This window comes from Corvus moneduloides, chromosome 13 (assembly GCF_009650955.1).
Source record: "Corvus moneduloides isolate bCorMon1 chromosome 13, bCorMon1.pri, whole genome shotgun sequence".
Classification (NCBI taxonomy): domain Eukaryota; kingdom Metazoa; phylum Chordata; class Aves; order Passeriformes; family Corvidae; genus Corvus; species Corvus moneduloides.
The window spans coordinates 16104438-16132076 of NC_045488.1; the positions used below are offsets into that span (position 1 = coordinate 16104438).

The window sequence follows — 27639 nt, forward strand, 5'->3', positions numbered from 1 at the left end:
ATAATGCTCTGCATTCATTATCAATTGAGTAGAGTAGTAAGTTGCTGTGGTGTAACAGAGCATAGTTTGGTTTGCTGGTAGAATTAAAAGGATTCCCATAAACCCCTTAACAAGTTTTTGCTAAAGCAACTTAGTTAATGCTAATAAACTCTAGTAATGTTTTTAGAGTAACGAAGTCTCCGAAGCCAAAGCAGCTCATTTAAATTTATGTTCGCAAAGCCTTAACAACTTGGTCCAGTATTTGCAACCTGCATTACTTCTACAATATCTTGCAAAAATATTGTAGAAAAAAAAAAATCTTGATTTTTACCTTGAAATATTCACTATTAGCAATCAAAAAAAAAAAAAAAATCCAACTTTTACATCTTAACACACTCATTACTCCCTTTGTCAATAATGAAAATTTAATAGGTAGACCTGAACTCCTTCTCCCCAGAATAACTAAGATGGTATTACTTCAAAGACAGACAATTTGCAAGGTTTTCCCTTATTTAATTTTAAATGATCATTGTACTACATATGAATATATGCGTATGCAACCACTATATGTAATACCTTCCTTAGGCAAAACTAATAGAAGCAGACCTTAAAACTGACCCACATACCTGCTTTTAAAAGCACAATTTGATCATTTTGACACAGTTCCATAAAACCATCAATGCGTTTGGCAAATTCCACTACATACTGTATAGCTTCTGTTATTTTGACTGCGCATAACTGCCACATTACCTCCCTTTGCTGTTTGAGAGAGAAGAGAAATTCAAAAATTACTAACCAAGCTTTGGAAACCTCATTGTCAGAAAGTAAAACTGAGCTAAAAAACACCAAACAACAAAGTGGAGTAAATTTTCTCCAACACTTCTGGCTACAGTCTGCTTAAAAGACAAGGGGAATTGACCTCAAAGCCAGAGCCTCATGTGGATAAGTGACAATGCAACCATGGAAGACTTCTTCAGTCATATCAGAAGAGATCCAGGTTGGAGTATTTCTACTTCATAGGCCAAAAATGTCGAAATGTAATGATTCTGGTCATTTCAGTGGGCATTTTATTCACTGCACGAAAATAAAATGCCAATTTACACCAGCAAGGCATGATCATATTTTTCTTATCAGCTTCTCTATTTTGTACTGAATGTAAATTATCAACCTAACTCATCTTCATATATGTGAAAATCACCTTGATAACAACATAAAGAAGGCATGCAAGTAGTGAGTTTTTCCAATGTTGATAATAATGCAGAATGAAATCACCTAAAGTAGAAAAAATTATATTCCTAAAGGTTAAATATTCTTCTGTGGAAATGAAAAATATGTTCAAAGAACAGTGTGCTTCAGCAGTGCTTCCCAAGGCCATTTTCCAAAAGTAGCCACTTGGTAGTAGCTTGTGGATGGAAGGCATGTTGGAAATAACATTGATTAGATCTTACAATACCCTGGTGGCATGGCAGCACTGTGCTGCTACTCCACAGGTAAAACCCAAACACTGAGGGACAACTGGAGCATGAATCAGGGTTAGTGAACCCCAAAGGCTGGAAATCTGATGGAGCTCTGTTTATAAAGTCAAAATGAAACACAGCATGTAACATCACAAAACCCGGTGGCTTTGGCTTTTGTTGGCCTTTTCCTATACCTGTAAAAATGACAAATGCAAAGGATATCCTGACCATCTTGCTGCTTTTGATTCTAGTTTATTTTTTTTTTTAAACACACAGAAATAAACATTCTTGATAGTAAAGAGAAAGCGGTGAAAAAGTGAATTTTGCAGTGTGTTATGGAAATACCATGCTTTAAAGAAACCATGCCATAGCTTGGCATGCTTTTATACCTTGTTCTGATAGTTCTCAATTTCTTCCTGCAGAAAAGTTTGCCATGTTATCTGCTGTAACTCCTCTCTCAAGTACTGGCAAGTTTCCATGTGTGACTTGGAAATATTCTGTGCAAGATGTTCTAAAAGAAAGAGCAGAAAGCGACACACGTTAAAAATGCAAAGCTATACCTTCAAACACGAGAAAAGCTCATATATTTCAGATGCAACAGGGGGAGGGGAGAGGGTGAGCTGAGAGAGAAAACTGCTTTAACTCGCGTCCCCTTGGAACTGGCTTTGGGAACGCAGAGCCATTTAACGCCCGGCCGGAGGACGCGGCCGTGCCCGGAGCCGCCAGCAGAGGGCGCGCGGCGCACGCGCAGCGCTGCGCGCCAGTGAGCCAAAGTTCGGGAATAGCGGCAGAGCGGGACAAGGAGGGACACGGAAACCTCAGCGGCACGTCCGTCACTGGACACCCGGGCTCGGACATACACCATGGAGTACGGCCGCAGGAAACTGAGGGAAGAAGCGGGCTGATGGACCCCTGAGTGAGGGCACTCAAGTGTCCATGGACACGGCCGCGCTGAACGCAGGACGCTGTCAGGGACTGGGGACAAAATGGCACTGCCAGCCAGGCAGAGCTGCCAGTGCCAAGGCTTTCCAAAAGAGAAATACAGTTACCACCTATCTAGCGCTCTCTCAAGCAGGACTCTTGTCCTATGAGGCTTCTTGGGAGGGAAAAGTGTCTTCTTTTTTTTTTTTTTTTCCTACTCTCATACAATTAAAAAAATATCAGGAAAATGCATCTATTAGAGAATCCAGATGATTAAGATAACACACTAAAAAAAAAATCACTAAGGGTTTTTTTCCTTCAGCTTTAGAGTAGTCACCTAGTTTACTGCACATGATTTTAAATTTCCATACAATGTTTTAATTCCAAATAAAATTATTTTCTGCTGCTATACTTGATTAAAAGACCCATAAAGCAGATTTACATTTAGTAGGAAAACTTGGTTCCATAAACCTTTAAGACCACTTTCAAAAGCCTGAATAGAATTTAGATACCCGAGTTCCACTTTATCTTTCCTGCCCTGACCATTCAGGTGGGCCAGTTCTCCTATTTTAGCACGGGGCAAGTAGAGGCCTGGGGACTTGTCTCACACAACTTTGCTTGTTAGGCCACTGAAAATGAAGGCTCAGACCAAACAGGAGTGGTGGTCACTACAACATGGAGGTATTCTGAGGGACTGCATTACTGGGTCTTCTGCGAAATTGGCTTTGTTTGGTAATGATAAAACCCAACTCTTCACAAACTGAACTGCTGGACCAATCAGTCTGTTTAGATTCACGGTTAATGCACTGGTAATCTGATGTAAGGTATCACCTGAAAAGTCTTTAACATACAGCTGAGGTAAAATCAGATTATATGTGCTACCTGAGCAATCAGTAAGGTAAAACACAACGTAATTTATACTTTGTCACCATAGCTTTAATGCATTTCAGAGCAGTTGGGTTTTTTCAGAAGTGTGTACTTAGACACTTGTTCTTGGTAGCAATAGCTGACAGCATGATCCCTGTGCCCTTGCAGGATACAGGAGGCAAAATATTCCCATGTTATTCACAAACCTCCGCCTCACTTCAGGACTGTATTTCAGCACACACCTAAATACTTTCATTGAACAGCCACACCTTTCTAAATTGAAACCTTCGTCTGGCAGACAAACATTCTTCAAACATTGCTCAGTAATGTCAATGCTGGGCACCCAAATCATGCTGTGCAGGGTTTAAACGAAGCACTATGTAAATAAAGGTAAGCAGCAAGACAAAGTTAGTTTAGGCCACTGTTTCAAACTCAATACCCAGCCTACAAAGGAAAACCCCCTTTTTTTTTTTTTCTGTGGGTTTAATGTCGATCTTTTTAATACCTTCCATGAGAAAATTAGCAATCATTCCACTGAGACAAAGCTGGTACCAGTGCGTTTGCCCTGACTTTTTCTTCTGATTTTTACCTATCTGAAATTATTTGAACTGAAGCCAGACACAATATTTTGGCTATCAGGACAAATTATATTGCAGAGGACAGCATTCTGCAACATAAGGACGTTAAAAAGTAAGCTTCTTGTGACTTCGTCTCTGCAAAATTTCTCAAAAAAACATAAAATAAACCACACAAAATTTTTATTTGGAATACCTGATTTTTCAAACTATTTTTAGGTTTTCATAACAAAATAATTAGAAAAAACGTTGCTTTAGGAAGCAAAATCAGTTCTAAATTCCTGGCTGCTTACATAAGTAATGGAATCATGAAACCACTTCTTTAATGTCCTGTTCCACTTTGTTTATAACCAGTTCACACAGCACACTAACACCAGTCTCAGCTGTTGACAAGTCATACTTGTGGAATTCAGCCCTAGTGTAATCATTAAGGGAAGAGTTTAAAGTAAAATGTGCTAATTAATGTGGTTGTTATAAGGCTCTTAGAGAAATTATCAAAACTTGCTACATTCAAAAATGTCCTTCAGTATCTGCGGCCAGATCCTCTTCAACCAGTGACAAGAACTGCCCTCAGATTAACCCAGTGGTTTTCCCAGGTAAAGAGCAGAAGAAAATCAGTCTTACCACTTTTTGTTGGGAATGACAGTACTGAGATAATGAAAAAGGAGATAAATTGTTAAAAATAATCTACAAATAAAGAAATGCCCCGTCTGCTTACTCAGCACTAAAAATTAGCTTCTTAATCAGTATTCCAAGGGTTCTATTACAAGGACTGAAAGCAAAAGCATCACTGGTAGAGCTGATCAACTACAGGCTCATGGGAGCTTTAGTCCAGAGCAGTAAGGAGTTCCCCGTGTGCCCTGAGATCAGGGTATTTACTGTGCACTTCACACAAGAATGCCCATACATGCCCACAGCTCTACTGAAGCAGCATTCTTGCTATCACCTGGCTACATGTGTCACTTTAATCCAAAGGGTACTGTTAAGACAATTACAATGGAAGCTTTTCTCTCTCATTACCTAATTCTGCCATGGACACAGTTGGAGAGGTCTCCCCATTTGTAAAAGAACAATAAGGGAAGAAGCCCGATGCTGGTGTGTAGTCACATATTGGTTCTGGTTTGATTCCATTAATATCAAGACCCGACTGATCTGGAGAAGGCTGTATGTCTAAGTAGAAGCTGCTAACTGCAGAGTCTGCTTTGCTACCTTCAGGGGTATGCCCATCAATGTAATTACTGAGGTCGTCATGTAGCTCTGTTAACCCATTGGTGGTGATATTGTATGTTGGTGTGAGTGGTTCTGCCTCTCCTGGCTGCTGCTGGTGATCCCGCTGCTGCTGCTGCATTCGGTGTTTCTGCACCTCGGCGTACAGGCTGTCCCTCTGCTTTTTTGACATTCGACCAAACTTTACAGCTGAAATACAGACACACAATAGATTACATTTCTGCACATCCACCACTGCCTTTTAATTGTTTTGAGTCTTTAAACTCTACATGGAAGGACACAGCCCAAACCCCAAATGTGCAGGATGGGCAGACCTAAGAACCACTTCTCAGTTACAGGTACACAGCTGCAGCACCTGCTCTTTAAAAGACTGTCTTGACATGCCACTGAAATGGACCATTAGAAGTCACTGGTTTAGCTCAATTCATTAACTTTCCACTTCTGTACTGAAAAGATTTTCTCTTGTATGTCTGTTGAGGTTGACAGATGCATCTCTTCAGCATTCAAACCCTACCTAGAAAAGTAGAAGCTGAACTAGAACACAGTGGCCTGAGACAACTGTCCAGTTCCAACCAGCTGAACATTCACAATGCAGAGTGAACCTAGAGCGTGGTGCCAACATGTTGGGTCCATCTCAATGTATCAATAGCAGGCTTTACTGATATTGGGACTAAAGCACGTGGGAAGAACCATCAAACCTGCTTTCAGTGCCACTGTGACAAGCAAAAATGTTTAGTAGATTAATAACTGTTAAGCCTACATGTGTGCGACACAAGTGCATGTGTGTATCTCCACAACATTACTATGACTTTAAGGAATATTAGCTGTAAGCCAGCAGCAACTGGTTTGCAGCATCCAGGGAATTTCCAAGGATGCAGCATGTGATTTCAAGGACCTGTATCAGCTGTAAAAGCCTCATCCTTTAGAAAGGCAACTACTGCCTTCTGCTTTTCTCTACAGGAAAGCAACCACTTTGGAGGAACTAGTCATAAAATGATCAACTGTTTCAGGTTTTTAGTCTGATGACCAACAAAAAAAATAGAGACAATGTAATTCAAGAAGTAAATGTAATCTGGAAACAATCTCCTTGATCGGGCCTCATGTACCTAGAGTAATGTGTATGTATTTGTAGAACACGCAGCGCTGCTGTCACTGTGGCAGGGGAAAAGACTGAGTCAGATCTTCAAATGGGTAAGTGGTGGCAGCTCCATTCCATCTGTGGGGGAGGCGTGCAAGTCTCAGCTGCAAAGCCAGTTCTGACTGAATTACATAAGCAGCCGTTTGGCAGAGGCGGGCTTTCGTCACTACTCGAGCTGCAATTTTGAGCTTAATATTAACAGCACTGGAACATCTTTTCTTCAGAATTCTATCCTTGAAAAAACACTGCATTATTTTTCTCTTTGCATTTTTTCCCTTATTCATTATACACATATTTAACTTCTGTCGATACTGTGATGCAGTTCTGATCTGTACCCATGCACCAGGCAGTGCTACTTGCAACTACAGGTCACTTAAGTGGGAATGAACACATAGAGGAAGTATTAACATGAGACCAAAAAACTGCATCTTCAAGAAATGACCAGAGACAAAGCTCTTAATTGGGAACTGTAATAGATAAGTAGGAAAAAAGATAAATCCAAGAACTTTGTACATGCCCTGATTTATATATATTTATGTGAATATACAGCAACATCTAAAAACATACAGCATATAACATAGAAAAATATATAGCAACATCTAAAACTCACTTGATGATCTCAACTATCAGCCCAATGCACAATTAGAATATAAATGCTATGTTTTTTGGTTTACCATACATCCTACTACACCTTATGTTAGTTTTTGCAGCTAGGCCCCGAGTTAGCAGAGCTTACCATCCCGAGACATCCCCACAGCAAGGCATTTCTGTAAGCGACAGTGTTGGCAGCGGTTCCGACTGGTCCGGTCGATCAGACAGTTCTTCTGTCGAGGACATGAGTATGTGGCATTGCTCTGCTGACTCCTTCTGAAAAAGCCCTGGGATGCAATTACAAAATACAAGTCAAGAAGCTGTTAACTGATGGAGCAAATAAAGACTCTGAAAGGTAGCGTACCTAACAGAAAATGAAGTTCAAGTGCTCTATAGTCAACTAAAGGAAGTTAAGAGGGTTTTGTTGTTGTTTTTTTTTCCTCTCCTAGAAACAAACAAAAAACAGTAACTAGCAAAAAACAGTTAATTTAAAAAGTGTTGTAATACATAAAGGAATTACACTTTTTATTCACTGATTTTACAGATTCCATATTACATATGGTACACCAGCTGTTTCTAAATGAAATAAAACTAATTATAGACCTAGATTTCCTTGATTTCCTATCTTTCCCAGGTCAGCATAGTTCTCCAAAATAGAGAGGATTCAACAGCTACCACCCTATTCTGCTCTCTGGAGTGACAGTGGCAGGCTCTGATGTTCAGCCTTGGCAGTGTGTGTATGTGTTTAAAAACACACAGCACGATGCTGAGCAGTTTCTCCTACAAAGAACAATTTCTTAACATGCTTTTTATAGACTCATAGAATCATGAAGATTGGAAAAGACCTCTAAGATCCTGAAGTCCAACCATTATCCCAGCACCACTGTGTTCACCACTAAACCCCAAGTGCCACGTCCACACACCTTTCTGAACACTTCCAGGGATAATGATTCCACCGTTTCCATGGACAGCCTATTCCAATGCCTGCCCACCCTTTCAGTGAAGAATTCTTTCCTAATATCCAATATAAACTTCCCCTGCCACAGCCTTGAAGCCATTTCCTTTTGTCCTGTTGCTGGTTCCATGGCAGAAGAGCCTGACCCCCACCTGGCTCCATCTTCCTGTCAGGGAGCTGTAGAGAGCAAGAAGGTCACACCTGAGCCTTCTCTTCTCCAGATAAACAACCTCAGCACCTTCAGCTGTTCCTTACCAGACTTAAAACCAGTAACAGACTTGTGCTCCAGCCCCTTCCTCAGCTCTGCTGCCCTTTTCTGGGCACACTCCAGCCCCTTAATGTCTTGCTTGTCTTGAGGGGCCCAAAACTGGACACAGCACTTGAGGTGCCTCACTAGTGCCCAGGACAGAGGGATGGTCACTGCACTGGTGCTGCTGTCACCTATTGCTGCTATTGTGTGAGTTAGTTTGATGCTGACAGCCCAGGTTTTGTTCAACTGCAGGATTTAGATTCTTAAGGAGGGGGAAAGCTAAAACATGTTTTATGTACGATCTCTTTCCTCAGTAACCCCATCTCCAGAGAAAGCCAGAGCTGGAAGGTTCTGCACACCTACAACTTTATTGTCTCCTCCTGAAGGGTGCATGTCATTAACCACTACGCAGCTGTTTGCTTTGAAGTCCATTTCATCCTTTTGCCACAGACTGCCCAAACATATGCTGCTGTGTGTGTAATACCTACTTCACAAGGATTCTGCAAAGATGTAGTCATTCTAAAGAAGCCTCTGAGAGCAGTGAGCACACTATTTTAGTTTTACGTTGCCACGTAATGGATTAATTAACAGTGCTGCAAAGAAAATAGTTCCTTGGAAAGGCTGGGCACCTTTTAATTAAAGCTGGGCTTTTACCAATTTGTTATTTACTCAAAGGTTTCATGCTGGAGTCCCTCAGTACACGCACAGATACTTGGTGAAGCAAATAAAGGAAGAACTTCTGCATGACAAGTCTCAAGTAGTCAAGTACTTCATATCAAAGTGGCTGCAGACAGAAACATGGCAAAACACTGAGACAAAGCCCCTGCTCCATCTTAGCAGAAGGGCACCAGTCTTTGTTGATTACATCCCTTTTATTAAAGCTTTACTAAGGAAACATGGAACAGAAAAAAAAAAAAAGTAAGGAAACTGAAGATGCTGTCTTTAATCCTGTTTCCCTGTACATAATTTCTTCCCCTTTTTTTCTGGTCTTTGTTTCTATATGACTGAACTTTCAACCATTTTTTTCACGTTTGTCAACAGTGAGATGATTTCACTAAGACTGAAAGTATTGCACATATTGAGCTCCAATTGAATGCATTTCACCCTAAAGAAAACCTGAAATACCATGGAAATGCCTATCATTCCAACATCACAACTGATCTCTCTGGAGGAACCAGCTCTTGGGTAGACAGATAGATTAACTTCCAGCTCTGGGAGCACCTTCAGTGGAGCCTGTCACTCCAGTGCAAGTACAAGTGGGTTCACTACTAAACTCCAAGTGCAATGCCATTCACCAGAAAAACAGGATTAGGGACTGAGCTGACCAGTGACTGGTAGGCGTTCTGCAACAGCCCCTGAAAATTTCAGTTCTCCAAACACTTCCCTAGTTACACTGAATGACATTCTCACACATGAACTGCATGAAACCCTCTACCACTCTGCAATTCTGAAAGTCAGCCTAATCAATATGTGAAACTAATGTGTCCCAATAACCTCAAGGATCCATATGTTTTCCCCTTTAGCTGAGGTATATACTGATTCTGAATTGCCAGTTTGGTGTATTTTATTAAGAGCAGCCTTTTATTAAGAATTTTATTAAGAATAGCCTTGTCAAGATGAGGATTATTTTTAGTATTATAATGGAGAAAATACTGGCCCTTTTCCTTTTCCAGATTTTCCCTAGAGACACAGCTGCTCAATACATTTTAGTGTACAATATATCAGCTAAGTTACAGCTTGAAGCTAGATTTTTCAGTAGAGCAGAACTGCCTGAACCCAGGCCTTTAAAAGCATTTGCACTTTACAAACCAGAGATACAGTAGAGTGCTTTTAAAAACAAGCCAAAGAAAACATCAGTAGTAGCTAAAGAAACAAAAAAACCTTCCCACAAACTTCAAAAACTAATCTAAACTTGTCCAGAGCTCAGAAACACAGGTATCTGAGATTTGGGAGTGAATTGACAACGAAGGTCATATGAGAATTTTTTGTTCTACGGTACTGTCATTTACTTGTGAATTTTGTAAGCTTTTGGTGGTCCTTGGGCTTTCACATATAAGACATGTGGGGAAGTTCCTATTACAGGAGCCTTCTGTAAGTACCTACAGTTTCTTTCTAGGTTTTTTCCCTCCTTTATTAAAAGGAGAAATGCTCTATCCTGTTGTTCTATTCCCTAGCTTTTGCCAGAGGCACGGAGCTGGCTATAATTTTTCCATCAGGAAGGAGGAGGTGGATGCATGCTTGGTACACGTGTATATGTTCAAGCCTTATGCAAGCTAGCCCAGGCCACATGCTTTAATTGCATACATGTTTACAGCCATTATTTCATGTGACCCAGTGGGCCAAGGCAGAGCCACCCCTCCTGATCAAGCACAGAGACAAAGCTGGTGCTGCACTAAGGGAGCCCCAGTGTTGGACCAACCACTCTGGCCCACGGCACATCGGGGCCAAGTCTCGGCCCCTCCTGAAGTCAACGCAAAGATCCAGCCCCAGCCACTGAGCTCTGCACGTTCTCTTTTCCTGCAGATGGATCCGCTTGGTGCCAGAAGAAGAGCAGAGCACATTACAAGCCACAGATTGGTCCCTGCGTTTCAGACTCCTATTTATACACAACACAGTCTATGGGTTTTCATTTGCTGCCAAGAAATCAGGTTTGGGGAAAAAAGGGTGCAAGAACTTTTCATCTGCAAGTCAGTCTGAATAACAACTTGTTAAAAAAGACTTTGAAATGTAAATAGCAGTTTTTGCAAAGTCTATTAATAGTTTCAGTGATTTCTCTGCTCAGCAGCTCAGCATTGGAGATGGTGGTGTCTGAGCTGGCTCCAGAGCCAGTTGTGCTTCACTTGTGCCCCAAATGGCACCACACAAGCCCCCTCTCCACCGTGCACAGGCTGAAACGCTGAGCTCATGTTTGGTCTTTTGACAAATTTTCATTTAATGAATTGATTCCTACAGTTCATTAACATACCCACTTCCACTTCTGTATACACATATGTCTTAATTAGCTGCTCATTGGCTGTTTAATTACAAGAAAACAGCTGACAGCTGCCTTGGTGCATCCTAATGGGAGACGTTTTGGAATGACTGTATGCAAGCCTGTGACAACAAAGGCTTATTCATAATCCCATGATTTATAGCTAATACTTAAAGACTTCCACGTATCATTAAGTTTTGCAATATTCTGAGCAATTAACAATTAGTTGGGGGGAGTCATTCTTTTACTGTTTTCTAAAGCAAACCAACACAAATTTTCTTTAAAGTAACATCAGAAAAATACACTGTAATACAATGCAAACATCCAAATCGGATTTTTAACCCTTTTATAACCAGCAGCACGTATCTTAGTTGTAAAGAGAGGACAGTGCTCTGACAATACTGTTTATTAAACAGTGTTAATAAAATATTTGATAACAAAGTTATAGTGTCACTGAAAACAGAGCAAAACCATTCAGTTTTACATGATAATAAAGACAGGAGTGAGCTTGTGTTTGTCAACAAACAAAAGCAAGATGGGCAGGGACAGAACACCAGGTACTGTTTCCTGAAGTAAAGAACCCGGACGTTCTTTGCAGTTACAATGAACAAGATCATCCGAGGTCTTAAAAGACACGAGGCAAAAGCCAGTACTGACAAACCTTTGAAATGAAAGGTCTGAAATGCCCAGAAATGCCCTGCATGGATGGTTTTGTAAGACCAGCTGCATGCAGTCAGGTAACAAGAGGGATCACTACTGCATTGGTGTGTCAGCTGGGCATGTGCTATTGACAGCAACACCAAGTAACTGCATCTGCAAATTAAATTACATAATTCATTGACAATGTGGAACTGAGTTCAACTTTCAGCTAGGAGAAAAGAACATGGATGTGTACAAACCACTCTCCTTTCCCAGCATGGTCCCTCCTACAGCATAAAAGGTTGTTAAAGGGTTCCCACAGCTAAGGGTTGAGTGAAGTGCCCCACACAAATAGAGCAGTTTTGTCAGTAGGACTCCTACAACCACCCTCTCTTTAAAAATTTATTTTATTTGTAATAAGCCACAGAAGCCCTCCTAGATAAAGTGTAAAATACAACCTGGCTAAAATCCTCAAATTTTCACTTTAGGGGGAGAAGATGAGGGGATGTTAAATTTACTTTTTTAAAGGCAGATTCAGATTGAGCTAAATAGGCTGATGGGTTGGGAGTACTCAAGGCCTGTGCAGAACACTGCCACTAACTTCATAAAAACAGCAACATCATAGCAAGGTAGGAAATGAAAACTTCCCAAGAAACACTAATGGGTTTCATTACAAATCTTCAAGTCTAGTTATGTGAAATGCAATATAACAACAAAACCTGGCCAGAACACTTTCAACTCTGTGAAATGCAAGGGTTGCAAAGCTGCAGAAGAGCAACGGGCTCAGCAAAAGTCAATTTGTCAAGAGCTGGTCTGTGATTTCATCTGTGATACACACTAGAACTGCACAGTAGGTCTTTGCAACTAAAACTTCACTTTAAGTTTTGAATAAATTATATTTCTGCTGGTTATCAGTATTTAGAGAGTAACATTTAAGTTAACATTACGATTAAGTAACATTAAAGTTCACGCCAAAGTGGAGTGAAACCAGTCCAAGCTGAAAACACCCGACTTTGCTGCTGCTGTTGCTGCTTGTAGATCATTCCTGACAGCTTGGCTTGAGGGCAGCAGCACAGCTGTTCCCTTCTGACAGCCACGGCCTTGGTCCCGCCATCTGATGCACACGAATGGGTTTGTGGCACCTGTGCAGAACCTCACTGGCTTCTCTGCGACTGTGCAGGACATCGGCTGCAGGAGCCAAGGCACAGGACTGGGAACGAGGTCTTTGTAGCCAAGGAGATTTTACAAAGGAAGTGTGTTGGGTTGACCCTGAGTTGATGGACAGTCTTTAAGACCAATTACGCTTCTCACAATTTACATATTTAAACCGCACAGAAAGGCGGGACTCCCCCTTTTGGTCGGAGCTCGCCTGCTGGAAGGTGGGGGGGGCTCCGAGCCTCCCGGCCCCGCTGGGCCGGGCCGGGGCCACTGCCCCTTTCCCCCTTTCTCAGCACCACGGCACGGACCCTGGGTCGCTGGGGGGGACTGTCCCAGAGCCGCAGGCAGCTAAAACCAGCCATGGACTGCTCACAGCTAAACCCATCCAGCGCAGCTTCTGGGGACAGGCGGGTCCCTCTCCTCTCCATGCGGAGCCGGCGGAGCCAGCGGGAGCCGGCAGAGCCTCCTGTCTGCAGCCAGCACACTTCGTGCTGAACTGAAGAGGACACCGTGCAGCCAGCAGCACAGAGGGAGCGAGGCTTTCCCCACCGTAAAGCCCGAACAAGAACACCCTTCAACATGGCGGTTTCAGAGTCAGAGAGAAAGAGAAGTGAGTCACGTGGGACGGAGCTGGAAATGGCGACGGGAGAGAAGAGGGCGGTGCCGCGATTCTGGCGCGCAGCTTAAAAGAAACCTTCTTGCATGCCGTGGTAAGAAACCGTAATACCACAAACTGTTTGTCTCTTTTTAATCCATTTGAAGAACATGGGGAGATGGAGTATCCTCGTGTACCTATGAAGTTTGTGAAGAGTGCCTATGCCAGGCTATATAGAAGTAGTGAGAGGCTGTTAGAGACTTGTGGCGAAGAAAAGCCTCTGTGTGCAGGCTAAAATAACTTATCCTTAAAAAGATGCATAACCCCATGTGATGGCCCATGTTTTGTAGTATGAAAGAACTGTGAAATTCTTCATGGGAGAGATGTTCTACACACAGCAGACTGTTTGTTTCCGGGCGGGTGTGCTGTTGGTGGCAGTTTGGGAACCACGTGCAACTGAAGGAAAACCTTTTCTTCCTTAAGCATAAGAGAAAGACTTTTCAAGAACTGCAACACTGACTAACACCCCATGTTCTGTTATCCCTTGTGTGAGCTGGATAAAAGGAGAGAAGTGCTGGAAAGGGGGGGGGGGGGGGAATTTACTTTAATTTTGTTTCGTTGTTTTCTCTTTACTTTTAATTCTGTTAGTAATAAAGCTCTTTCATTGTACTGCAACTGTTTAAGGTTTGTGCCTGCTTTGCTTTTCTCCTAATTCTTATCTCACAGAAGGAAAATAAGTAAATAATGGATATTTTGAATCAAAACCACTACAGGAAGGTTTAGCATAACATGAAGTGCAATGTAAGCATGCTCAAACCTGCAGCAGTCGTAGCCACAGAAAAGCTGGGAAAAGAAACCCACACCAATCCACACCTGGATGCTTTGGCAGAAGCCAAGCTATGCCAACCTTTTCGCCAGCCAAAATAGTTCTGTTGGGTGAGACTCTGTTGACATTACTGTGGAAGAGCGTAGCACAAAGAGAATCCATCAGCCACAGGAGGGCATTTTAAATGCTGTCTAGGTCACAATCATGCACGCTCTTCCTGTGACTTGTGCCCACAAGCACTGCTCCAGTCTGTCACTTGCAGGTCATCTGGGCTCTAGCATTAAAGAAGACTGAGTTTCTTTAGGAGTGAGCTTCTCAAAGGAAAATAACTTGGTTAACTAAGTTGATATTAATTGGCTTTAAAATTCTGCCTGAAATTGTATGGCTATAAAACTTTACTGTGCTCCTTCAAGAGGAAGAGAAAATGCCTAAATCATTTACTGGGCCACTGTCTTACTTCTCTCACTCTGCCTTCAAGATTCAAATGGGTTTCACTGTGCCGAGCATCCCTTCTGCCCTTCCCACCAGCTGACCATTCTGGTGGAATTCTCAGAAGCAGAGAATTGCACAGAGCTCCAAGTGAACTCAACTTATACAGCATTTGAAGGAAAATCATTTGTTCTAAAACATAGTATACTGCACATGCATTTTTCACTAAGTGCATGAAGATGAAGGAAGGAAAACACAGCTGGCAGCTTCTCTGTCCTTGGGCTCTTGCTCTTGGAGAAGACCCATGTGGGGAGGCCCAGCCGAGCATCAGCACCACATTAACCCCGCTGTGTCTGCACTCAGGGTTGGATGTCACGGATCTCTCTCGCAGGTACTCTGGTCCCAAACCATTTAAAGATTAAAGAGGTCTCAGACCTTGAACACAACTTGATCCTTGACTAAACAGTCAAACAGCAGAATTCTCACTGCAAATGTCTGCACTTCCCACAGCTGAAATTGGACACAGGCTGCTTAACCACATAAAGCTGGAAAAGGCCACCACTTTGTTATCAATGCATTTTTAGTGCATTTCTTGCATTTTCCATTGCAACAGCAGTCACAAAGGGCAGAAGGTGCTGTTCCCATATAATTCCAAGATTCTTACTTTTTTTTTTCCCTCCTTGTTATCAATACTTCCACAAGTCTGAGAGGATGTGTTAATGAAAACACAAAAATCTTCCTTGGAAAAATACAAAAGAAAACTTTGTTATGTGAATGCAAGGAAGTTACTTTTTGAAGGTGGGTTGTAGTATCAAGCAGGTCAAGAGAGCAGACTAAAAACTATCATAAACATCAATTCTTCACACCTCAAGTATAGATTAACAGGAGAAAACCTATCAGCATGGGAGTGCAACATACATACATGAAGAGAGCAACAAGCCAGAGTATGGCTGTGCACACTGTGTCACCTCAAGCCAGCGCCATAATTCTGCACTAGGGATCAAAAGGAGTGATCAGCTTCACTTCTGCCTGGTGCTGGCACTGTCCAGTTTAATTCCTGGTTGTGACAGACACCCTGGACAAAATATTAATGCTTCTAGTGCAATTCTTTTTCATTAGATTTACCAAAGGTACAATTCCAGGAAAAATTTCAAAGCCTAAACCTTACACAGCAGTGATTGCACTACAAGGAACAGGTAATGCTCCCAGCAAGACCCGAGCATGCTGAACACCAGGAGCATGTGCTACTGTGAAACACCATCTCCCCTGCCAAACAGAATAGATTTGTAACTGTAGCAGAGTGAAAAAGAAAACAGAGAGGACATCTCCCACCTATTTTGACAGAGCTTCATAGCAATTTACAGAGTAAAACGAGACAGGGAGATTCAAGAAAGCCAGACTCACCCTCCCTCGGCTGAATGCACTGAACAGGTTCTTGGTGGTGTGCTTGAAGCAGATCATCTCTCTGTACCTCTTCTGCTTATGCAGAGAGAGACAATTTACAGCATACCCAGCACAACTGTGTGATTTTGAGGATTGTCCTAAAATCTGCAGCACTGTAACTGTGTGTGTCACAGAAATGTCCTATTTAAAGCCCAAATAAAACCAGTACTTCAGAATCCCCAACGATTTTATATTCAACTTAGGTACAGTGCTTGTTCTTTAAAAAAGAGGGAAAATAATCACTATCAAAAGGCTAAATGCTTTTTTTCAGACCTAGTATTTCAGAAGCTTACCTTGCAGCCTTCACATGTAATGACACCATAATGGATTCCTGATGATTTGTCTCCACAGATCTTGCATGGAATAATTTCAATTTGAGCTGCAACAGAAGCACGCAACCAGTTAATTACATTTTCTTTTAAACACCTTATAAAAGCATTCCCTGATCAGCATTTGTACAGTGAAAACTAATAACCTGCTAAACATTATACTGCATTAACTATTCATTGCTGAACTGCAAGGATCCCCTAGAGCTTTGGACTAAATTATGGCTGCTCGTTATATAATAGCTTTTGGGTTATTAAAATGGGTCATTTGAGAAGGTGTTTAAGAACCCACAAGAAGGCTACAATCAGCATTTCAAAGCCAAAAAGAATAAGAGAGTTCACATTTTGGCCAAAGAGCTAAGATGACACAAGAAAGGTTTCTTCCAACTGTATTCATCTGAGACCATAGCAGGTAATTGTAAAGCTTGCCCTGCCTGGAAGCGAACACACCACCCTTACCAGAGCCACCAGCATCCGCCCAGCACACACAACTGGCCAGCCCTAACGAGAAGTTACAAGACAAAGAGCAACTCCATTCTGCATGGGAAACCCAAAACTTATGTATCTGAATCAAAAGGGAATTTATCAGTACGTATTTGTGTATTACCTACCACAGAACAAACAAGGCAGGAAAATACAGAAGCACTCAGTTTACTGAAACCAAAGGAGCTGGCAGAGTCTGGAAAATGCCGTACAGTTATAAGGCATGAAAGCCCTGACCTACCTACTGAATTCAGTTCAGTGTGTGACTACCTCTAAGTCAAGCACCTTCCCATCTGAATACATGGGTTCAAGAAGGGACTCCTGCATGCTCAGGGACACCTCTCAACTCCTTTTGGAGTGCAAGGCTGCAGTCATTTTGCTGGCAAATTTGGACAGACCGTGCTCAGGCACTGCTTTAGTGATCAAATACCAGCAGGGCACATTTCACGTGTGCTTGGCTGTGCTCACAAACACAGATCACACACAGGTAGCTGACTGAAATCCCAGCAAAGCCCTCGCTCTGCTGCCGTGTGTTAGGGTGAAACTGCACCAGTTTTCCGGCAGTGGCTTAGTTGGAACAGTACAAGTGCAACTCTTTCTGTGTCTGTAACTGTGATACATTAACAAGTGCTGTTCACCTCCTTGAGGAGCTCAAATCCATTCACAAGCTGCCCGACTGAGAGCTCCTCTTTCATCCAATTTACGGCTATCCAGTCTGTGACAACACACAAAATCACATTTAATACTACTGTCTTACAATGCATTAGCTTAACTTCAGTTGTACTCTGTTCTCAGAAAGTCATGTCCACTCTAAAAACATTGCATTTTGCATGCCATTAAATCCCTAACCGGATGCTTATTATTACTCAAGAATCATCTTGCAGTGCTGCTGTGTGCTCCATTTCACTGCAGCCCAACAGAGCTCAGGATGTGGCCCAAAGCATAAGATAACTATCAAGCAGAAGCCAGAAGACTTGTAGCACAGCACCCACTGTGCTAAAATATCACTTCAAAATATTCTCCAGGTACATCAAATGGGGCAGCTGAGCAGCACCCAAATGGGACCTGTTTGCTCCCAGGAACCTAAGAGCAGCTAAAATGCTCTGCTGGCGAAGGCAGTGCCCAACAGCTGTGGACTACAGGGCTTTTGCCAGGCAGTTCTGTATCAGCAGCTTTCTAAGTATTCCCATACAGCAGGACACCACTTGCATCTGCTTCCATCATAACAACCTTGGTATCCTTGACCTTTAATCCCCACCATCCTTGCAGCGATAAAATAAAAGGCTGAAATTAAAAGGTCTGTTTAGGACACTTAAGGAAGGAAATGCTTCTTCCCCAAAAATGGTTTTTAATTTCACTTTGCTTTCAGCTAACACATTAAACACAATGGAGCAGGAAGTGAACTAATAAAAGGGAAAAATAATACGTGTGCTGTTTCATTAATGTGCTCCATGAATTATTACTAAAGCCTCATGTTTGTGAGCTTGCAGCAGAAGGGTGGCATAACCCCCCCTTCACATCAACAAATTGGAGAACAGACTGAAATTCACAGAAACTCAGGATTTGTATCATGTGCAGTTCAAATTCACAGAGCAATCCTGTGGGCAAATTCCAGAACAGCTCTCCCAAATCCCAGTTGCGCCTTTTCAACATATGATTATTTTTCTCCTCTGCTGCAGTGAATTAGCAGCCTTCTGCAGCTCCTTGGACAGGGTAGTGACAAGGCTTATCTCCACAGCTACATGGCAATGTATTTTTTACATTTCACTTTTATATACATAATTACTGCCTTATTTTGAATAGGTATGATATAATTGGATCTAGTTTATCTACAATCTCCAGCATGTTAGTTAAATCACCCATGAAGCCTGTCTATGCAATCCCTATTTCTTAAGCAACAGGACATTTGCAGAGTGTTTCTGAAGGAATGTAACATGCCTTCAAAGTGATGGCCTAAAGCTAGGTTAGTAATAGTCTAAAAGGTGCCATAATTAGTCCCAAATGCATTTTCCAGGGTGCTTTACTGGTGTAAGAGAACCTCCACAGATTCACAGGGTCCAGCTGTACCAGCATTTCCCTAACATCATTTTTATGAGCGCCGGCACCAAATCAGGTATAGTTTCAGAATTCCTGATTTCCCCAAATTTACATCTTCAAGGTACTTACTTTCAATTAGGCACACAGCATTTAAAACTCCAACTTACTGCTGCACTCTGAGATGCAGGACAATGGGATGAATCTCAGATGCACAAATCGCTGGGGACTGCCACAACCAATTGTAGTACAAATTAATGCACAGAGAGATCAGATCAATTACTGCTCCACGTGGTACCTTTGCAAATCAACTCATTGAAATGGAACCCCTGTCGCACGTTCACACACTTCCCATATAGCATGAAAGGACTTAAGATACTTTAAACTTACTAAATGCAAATTGCCTGTGCCAAGATTATGCATTTTTTCTTACAAGGGTGAAAATATTTTCCCCACTTTTAACTTTGACATGCAAATATGTACTTGCTAAAACCTTGTTCTTATGCAAACAAGGCAGGTGGGAAATATTTTTACATGTCAAGAATATGTTCTGACTTGGTTTCTCACATTCCCAGAGTTACTTAAAGCTTCCTACTGTGCTCAAATTAATTGTACCTGTTCTCTGCTTACATTTATTTATATGGTATATTTTTCAAGATTACATAAAATACTCTAATTCATGCTTTAGACTAGAATTAGCCTAAATTACAGTTTACAATTTCTGTCTCCTGGGGTGGTGCTCAGGCTGATTCAGGCTGGTTCATGCATGAGCAAATTATTTCTTAAATATGAATTGCAGAAAAAAATAAACTCTTGTGGTTGCTTAGGAACCGCCACAGATACCCAGGTGACAGATGTAGTTTGTACTCCCAGATTAAAGGCCTAAGACTCTTTCACACCCTGAAATAACAGTGCTCCAAAATCCTACCAAGGCTGTTCTGTGCCAAAGGCAGCAAAGAGGAGGAATAAAAGCCCAAACAAACCACCAAGCGCAACAAATGCAAGCTCCAGCACCAAGACCCACCACCAAACAAGTTGCTACAGAAAGGACTCCTGAGAGAAAGAAGGGACCTTCCCAGGGCTGGAGGCAGCAATCCCTACAAACTGATGTCAAACACGCTCATCTCCACAGCAAAGGGCCTCTGCCATCCACTAACACCCCTCAGTTAATGTGCCTTCACTTGCAGCTGTTCCTATCACCAGACTGTCTGGTAACCGTCCTCCTGCTGTAATGTCAGATGAGCTTCCAGAAAAAGGTGTGTGGACTCTGATCTGCTCAAAATCAGACAGAACAGGAACTTGAGCCCAAGTATTACAGGGAAAAAAGCCAGTGTTTTTCCCCCCGAACATTTTTTCTTCCTTCATCCACCGTGTCTTCACATGGCAACTGTCTGAAGTAGCTCTGGTATGCTTAAATAACACCATCGCCTCCACCTAATTCCTAGGGAACATGCGTACCAGCCAGCCAGTGAGAGCACTCAATGACATCTTCTGCTGGCACCTGGAACAGAAGAATATGCCCTTATTCCCTCCTGCCCTAGGGGAGTTTATTCCCCAAACCTGGAACAGTTTCACTGGGTTTGCCTGCCTTTTTCAAGCTCCCTCCCCCAACCAAACCCTCTAGACAGCCTCTCCCTTTTTATTAATTCCCACATAATGAAATGTTGCTTTATTCCTTGTCCAGTTTGTGCAGTAGAGAAGGGAGAAAATCTAATTCTCTATCTGTAAGGGAATGCACTGTACAAGCTCATAGTAATCTTTAATTTCTCTCTTTCTAACTCATGAGGCAGACTCAGATCAGGTCAAGAGCCTGTACAGCCAAGCAAAGCACAGGCCACCTTTCTCCCCAGGTCTGTCACTTAAACAGAAACACACTGAACCTCAGCCCAGGAAAGTGTGTTACCAGTCCACCTCGGAGAACACACTTTTTAAAATAAAAAATTATTTTTCAAAGACAGAAACTTTCTCCTCCCCATTAATGTTTCTGAATAAAATGTTTGTTTCTACTGAATTAATTGTCTTGGGGTAGAAAAAGGATTTTTCTTTTCCTTTCCTCTTTCTACTTTCACACTGTTATTTTAGAATTGTACGTGCATACAAATAACAATTTTTCCCCAATTCACAACAGGTAGGAGACCTCAGATTTGGTATCCTGGGAAGGGCTCTTCAGTGGATGCAAAAATTGGTCCCATTCCTGTCTTTTGGGGGATCCACCCAGCTGACCTGAGTGATCTAGAAAGTTGGGTAATGAATGAAGTTAATTGTCTTGTCTGCTCTAGAGTGAAGGGAGGAAGAGAGAAAAGGAAGGAAGAAAGAGAAAGCAAGGAGGAAAAAGGGCATGATTCATCTTATTCAAGACAAACAGCATGAACCCCTGAGTGGAGATGCCTCCTCTTCACTCAGCAGTGAAGGAATTTAATGATACCTTAATTACAAGCCTAACTTTTAGAAGGTGAAAGTCAGGTAAATCCTACTGTCTCTTACTATTTCTGAACTAAAAAAATCAGCATTTTCTGGAAAGGAAAAGCTGTGTAGGAGGTGCTCTCTTCTCCCAGGGTGTGCGGGGTCCCAACTGCCTGTGTTTGCTGGCACCAGTGAGACACAAGCACATCTAAGGAGCTCCCAGTCACAGCTCCTGAGGCAGAATACCCAGAAATTCCAGGTATACACTTTTCCACTCAGTATGGATGGACTTCAGCAGATACTGATGAGTCTGCCAGACCAGTCTCTACTCCTTAAAACCTCTGTGGGCACTGTGCATCCTTCTTGGCTGCATGGCTTTCCGGGGAAAGCATCCCTCACTGACCCACAGCTGCCAAGGAGCTGAGGACCTGCACTAAGGCTCCACAGGGGTACGGACAGCAGGCAGGGCTGCAGCTGGGACCTCCTGGGGCTCAGGGCACTGCTTAAGGAGGAATCCCTTCCCTGGCTGCAGCAACCCCTCCCACCCCTTTCCCTGGATGTGGCTCACCTGTGCCCACCTCACTGGGTGTGCACGACTGTGCAGCTAATTCAGAAGGGCTCTGAAATGAACATGATCCACGCACAAATTGGGCCAACCTGCTTCTAGAGGGATGTAGTTTGTGCCAGACATCCCTGCCAGTGCTGTTTGTAAGTATATTGATTAAATTAGGAGGCATACATATTCAGTGACATATTCATACATATTCATTGACACAAACAAAGGTACTGCATGTAATGTGGTATTTAAAGCAACATGATATCTGATCACAAACTGAATTAACATGGAATCATTTTACTATATAATATTCTAATCTTCCTGCATTTTCAGCTTCATTACCTAAATAATTTGCTCTGTCATGTACCCTAAGTAATTTGAGCTGGCTGCAAATTACTCGCCTCCGAACACCTGCAGCTTCCAAACGCTGCAGTTGACTGAACTGAGCACTGGTGGCAGCACAGCTCTGCCCACCCCATTCATGTACTCTGTGAAGTGACCATCTGTCCACTCACCCTGAAATACTGAACCCCTGTGTGCTTCTGGGGATGATGGGTGATTGGGAGATATCTGAGGCGATTCTGGAACACACAGTAAGTGTTCGATCAAGAGCCTGCCCATTCCTTGTGTGAAGGTGTGTTTATTCCATACACAGTCCCCACCATAAAGGCATTCTGAGCAGGCCCCACTGGAGACTGCAGTGACAGACCTGGAAACAGACAGCTCCAGTGAAAAACTAACAAAAGAGATTTGTGTCTCATGGTTGGATTTTTCTGGGGTCCAGTAAGGTTGAAATTCCAGCAGAAGCCTTCCCAGCACATGGGATATTCTTTGCATCTTCCTCTCCATTACAGATTCTCCTGCCTACAGCTGAGCTCAGCTGCAAGTTGTCCCTCAGGGGGGTATCAGATGGGGAACTTTCTGGCATTTTCAATTTTCACATCTTTGGAACCACTGATGCTCTCAAGCTTGGCTGAAATGTTTTGGAAACGGGGAGGATTGGGGTGATGAGCTGAAAACCAGACAAACACAAACAACCTCTCCAAGCCTTGTTTCCTTAGGAAATCACACTGGTAATAAAATAAATACTGAGGTTATACTGGTACAAATCTTTTGAAGTCCGTGGGTGTGATGGGTGGAGTAGAAACGAACATGGCCACCAAAGTATTAATTAAAAGTAAAGTATGAGCAACACCTCAAACACACAAGGCAGAAATGCTGCAATGCCAAGACGAGCTCTGTGGGCCTGGGCACAGCTGGATCCCTCAGCAGGTCACTGACATTTCTCAGCATTCCCAAATGCTGGAAATGTTCATATTAAAGGAGATACAGGATAAATAGCATGGCACCACCTGAGCACTTCTGGGCCTTGCAAGACTGACTTTGAATTCCTTCAACCTCTGTTTGATTTGGGCACACGGGAGGGAACAGTGCAGTAAGAGCTCATATTCCCATGCCAGGACCACTGATGTTTAGGGTTATTGTTTTCCTTTGAGCCACAAGAAATTTTACTGACACTAATTTTAATTTAAAGAACTAGAGCTTTGCTATTACATGAAGCACTGGCTTCAACAAAGACACCTGAATGGCTAACGGAAGAAGGCAAGATGGAAAATAGTTTGGGTTCTCTAACAGGCAAAACTGTTTCAGTGAAGTTGTTGTGGTGAGGTCTCTATTTTTAATGTTATATTCAAATAGAAAATTGCTGAAAAGCCCTAATATCATCATAATATTTTTAATTCCTATAAAGAAAAATCAAAACAAAGTCCCAACACAAAGAATCTAGGACTTCTGCAAGTGTTTAGGAACACAAACTAAAAGCTTATCTGAGGGTTTTTAGAGGAACTCAGAGAGATGATATTTGCTCCCTCTTGTTCATGTGTACAACACTACATGATTCTAATTCCCTCCGGTGTAACACTCATGTCTCTCCACTATCTTGTTTTTATCCATCCAGAAATATTCTCACTCTTTTCCTGACTGAGCAATGAATGCAGCTAATGCCAGATGATTTGATTTCCTTTGTTGAAGGAATGACAGGTAGAGACAACTGCAGCTTAGGACTCTGGTCACATTATTAAACCATTCCACAGACCAAACTGTAACATCAAACCACTGAAGTCCAAGTCTGGGCTCAACCAAAATAGCCAGGCCTGCCACATCCAGAGGTGTTCTGTTGTCCAGGAGCACAGATGAGCAGCTCCTGGGACAATCAATCCCTTGTTACATCTGGGGCATATAATTAACATCTTCCCACTCTGGAATCTACGGAGCTCCTCAAGCTCCAGCTTTGTTACTACGTTCATGAACTTACACACAAATAATGAAGATGGCAGAAATATACACCAAGAGCTGTCCAACTGCAACAACTTCTTCTGGAGGGTCCCTTTTTGTCCCTCACCAGGCACAACACACAGACACAGTAACAAGGCATAGCAAACAAACTTAATGGCAAAGAACAAAGGGAAAGGTGTTGCTATGCAATGCTGTCCTTTGCATTTCAAAACCAAAGCATTTGAAGACTGGATTGATGATTTCCACATGGTCGGAACAGACTTCCAAATCTCATGAAACACCATTTTTTTTCTGCCACATTTTGGTTTCTCACTTTCTTGGTGGCTCATGTGCTTACAAATAAACATTTAATTATTTCATTTGTCTCTTCTTCTCTGGTTGAAAATTAACAGGAGTTACACTGGCTACAATGTACACAGCTTGGGGCATGATTAATTTGACCAGGCTAAATGGAATTCTTGTTAAATAAAGCAATTCAAAAGAAGTTTTTCATAAGAAAAGAAAACACAGTGACACTGAAATCATGTGTTTCTCTAATGAAATATAGTAAAGTTTTAATCAAAGCTCTGAACTGCATGTCAAGAAATAGGTACTACAGAGACTATAATCTCACTAGTCCTGCTATGCTGCGAGCATGGGGATGCTAGCTGGTGTCTCGTTTCCTCTATCTAGGTAAGCAGGATAATCATCCTTTATCTCTACCTACAGCTACCTCAGATGACTGGTACTTACTGCCACATCTCGGCTTTTGGTCTTATGACCCCAGGGACCAATGAGCAGAGCTCCAGCCCCACAAATCTGCAGCGCTCAGCACTGCTGAGAGAGAAGCTCCTACAGAGCTGTGCAAGCGAAGTGCTGGTGGTCTGACTTCTGTTACTTTCCCTTTTCACTTCCAAAAACAAAGCTTACAGGTCTAATGACACACCTACAAAGCGTTTCTCTTGATAAAATGACACAAAATACAAGTTTTAGGAGCCACATAGGTGTGAGCTATTACCCCAAGAACTGCCAGCATTGACTTTGGCTGCTCTAATGTGCTGCTGCATTTATCCAGTAAGCAGCAAGCTGGAGTTTGTGTGAATCCATCATGCTTGTTTTTACAGGATTCTAGAGTTCACTCAGGTTTTGACATCCTTAATTTCTTCCTACAGATGATGACTAGCCTGGAGCATTTGTGAAGACAAACACCTGCAGCAGGGCACAAGCAGAGTTCTACTGTGATCCAGCCTGTATCCCTGTGCTGCTCAAACCACCCAGTGCATATGGTCTGTCAAATGAAAAATGGCACAGAGAATGGAGCTGGGGGCCAACACGTATGTGCACCTCGAAGCAAAGTGGCCTTGAATGCTCAATCGCACTGAGGTTTCTTGTAGTCTTTGCAACTTATTGTTCTCTTGCATTGGGAAAAGCAAATCTACACCAATTTGTCCTTCCTGGTGTCTGTATGCTGCTCTTTCATTCTCTACTACTAATGGAGAGGAAAACAAAATGTGAAATCTTCAGGAGAATAGGATTAATTTATTTGCTGGAGTTAGCTGGACAATACTAAATGAACTCTCCCCCTTTCCTTCAAAAAGAAACCCGTACTGAAAAGCTTAAATGTATTTGTACTTCTGCCCCATTTCCTAAATCTCTAGAAGAAACTAATAAAGACTTGACTTTAATAAAGAAAGACTTGAAGAAATGTAGCATTTTAAAGAGTGAAAAGTCCAAATTACCCCATTTTTTTCACAGATTAATGCACAGAGCCCCATTTGATGTAATTTCCTACTCTGAAGTGTGACCTGGTCTTCTGAAGACTGGAATTTGTTAACTCCAACACTGTCCTCCCACCTTCTTTTCCCTAATTGACTGCACTGGCTTAGGGGAAAATCTGACATTTCTGTTTATTCGCTTGTAGTAGGAAAATAAAGAACTTATCAACCACTCACCAATTTTAAGCAGCACTTCAGCAAGTCAGCTACAACACAGCACAACAACCTTTACCTGAGTTAGTTCTCCTAGGCTGCAAACAGCCTCAAATGACCAATTCTCGAAAGGCAATCATTCTGGCCCCTATTTCCAAGCAGAGAGTTACCGCATGCAGGAGTATGAGAGGCACTCAGTTGGTACCTGAATTACAGCAGCCTTCATTAAGGAAAGGTCTTTTAGAGCAGTGGTAAACAGCCTCTGACTTCCTTTTATACAACATGAAAGCTCCATCACTGGATTTGTTAAGAAGCTACACACACCTGTGCTATCCATTTGCAAAATTCCATCTCAGTTCAGTGATCTTATTAGGCTGCCTACCAGCACAGACCAGATGACAGCCACAGGTACTTGATTAAAAAAAAATCAACAAGGAAACAACAAAACCCAACCAACCACACAGACCTGAGAAAAAACAATCATTTGCAACATAGTGTCAAACTTATTTACAATTTCAACTACACTCATTAGCAAGGTGATAGGCCCAGAACCTGAGGGAACATGCACTGAGCCTACAGCACCAGCTGACTGTGGGTAGGTACCGCTGCAGCCTCATCACTTGTACAAATGTGCACCGAGCTTTCAGACCAAGCATTAACAATTCCTCACACGACTCCTTAGAAGGCTGACTCTGATTAGCAACCCATCCCCACCACACGTTCTCCATCACAACGCACACAATGCTTCCTTTGGTACTTTCCATTTGGCCAAGTCGAGTTCCACTTTAGCAGCTGGCTCCTCGGAGAGAGCACGGCAGTTTGTAAAGAGGAATATGGAATGAACTCAGAAGATGTGACAAAGCAGAGGGAACCCAAAAAGTGTCCCTTCACAGTGTTTGCCATGATTCAGCCTTGTCCTGCTGTTTTGCTGGGCTGCACAGATTTCATAAAGGGTTTGGCCTCTGCAGAAATTGCAGGATCTGTCACTGTGCATTGAGAAATGGGACTCTGCATGAATAAGTCAAAGCCAGACAAATGTGACTGGTGCAGAAACCACATCCCTACAAGAGAGCTGCACTTTGATGAAAAACCACTCAAAACCTGAATTTACTTTTAAAAGAAAAAGTTGCAGGGAAAAAAAAAAAAGTATTTCACCCAGACTAGAAACTCCATCATTCTGAAGTGACTACATCTGCATTTTTAAGATATTTTCTTTTTCTTTTTGGCTGTACATGAAATGATGTCATTAAAAAGGCTTCCTTTGATGCTGTATGCCAAGTAAAATCATTAGTTTCTCACAAAGGTGCACTCTAAATGTCTAGTTTAAATTTTCATTTTCGGATGATTCATCTAAGAGATGAACAATAACAACCAAAACCAACTCCAGAAGTCTAAACAGTAAAAAGCCTTTTAGCTGCACTCCTCATTTATTAACTCCCTCCAACACCTCCTTCCTGGATTCATCACACAGCAGCCAATACTGAGCGTGAATTCTGCAACTCCATCTGTGATTTATGGCTATTGCAAGCAAATCACAACCAGGTTCCCTCAAACCTCACACAAAAAATTCTCCTGAAGTCCATATTCTGCATCTTTCTAGCCTGACACAGGGTC

At 42.3% G+C, this 27639-nt stretch overlaps 1 protein-coding gene across 4 annotated transcripts in view; it reads right to left on the bottom strand.

Moving 5' to 3' along the window:
- Positions 1-27639, bottom strand: part of RORA (RAR related orphan receptor A) — a 389378-nt gene that overhangs the window by 14781 nt on the left and 346958 nt on the right. For 3 of the 4 annotated variants that reach the window (XM_032122711.1, XM_032122714.1, XM_032122713.1), the window contains 5 exons: positions 16315-16400; positions 6901-7042; positions 4820-5215; positions 1826-1947; positions 606-738 (listed from right to left, as the gene is read on the bottom strand). In XM_032122711.1, coding sequence (XP_031978602.1) covers positions 606-738; positions 1826-1947; positions 4820-5215; positions 6901-7042; positions 16315-16400 — 879 coding nt within the window. The remainder of the gene's footprint in view (positions 1-605; positions 739-1825; positions 1948-4819; positions 5216-6900; positions 7043-16314; positions 16401-27639) is intronic. The other variant, XM_032122715.1, reaches the window with a different exon arrangement.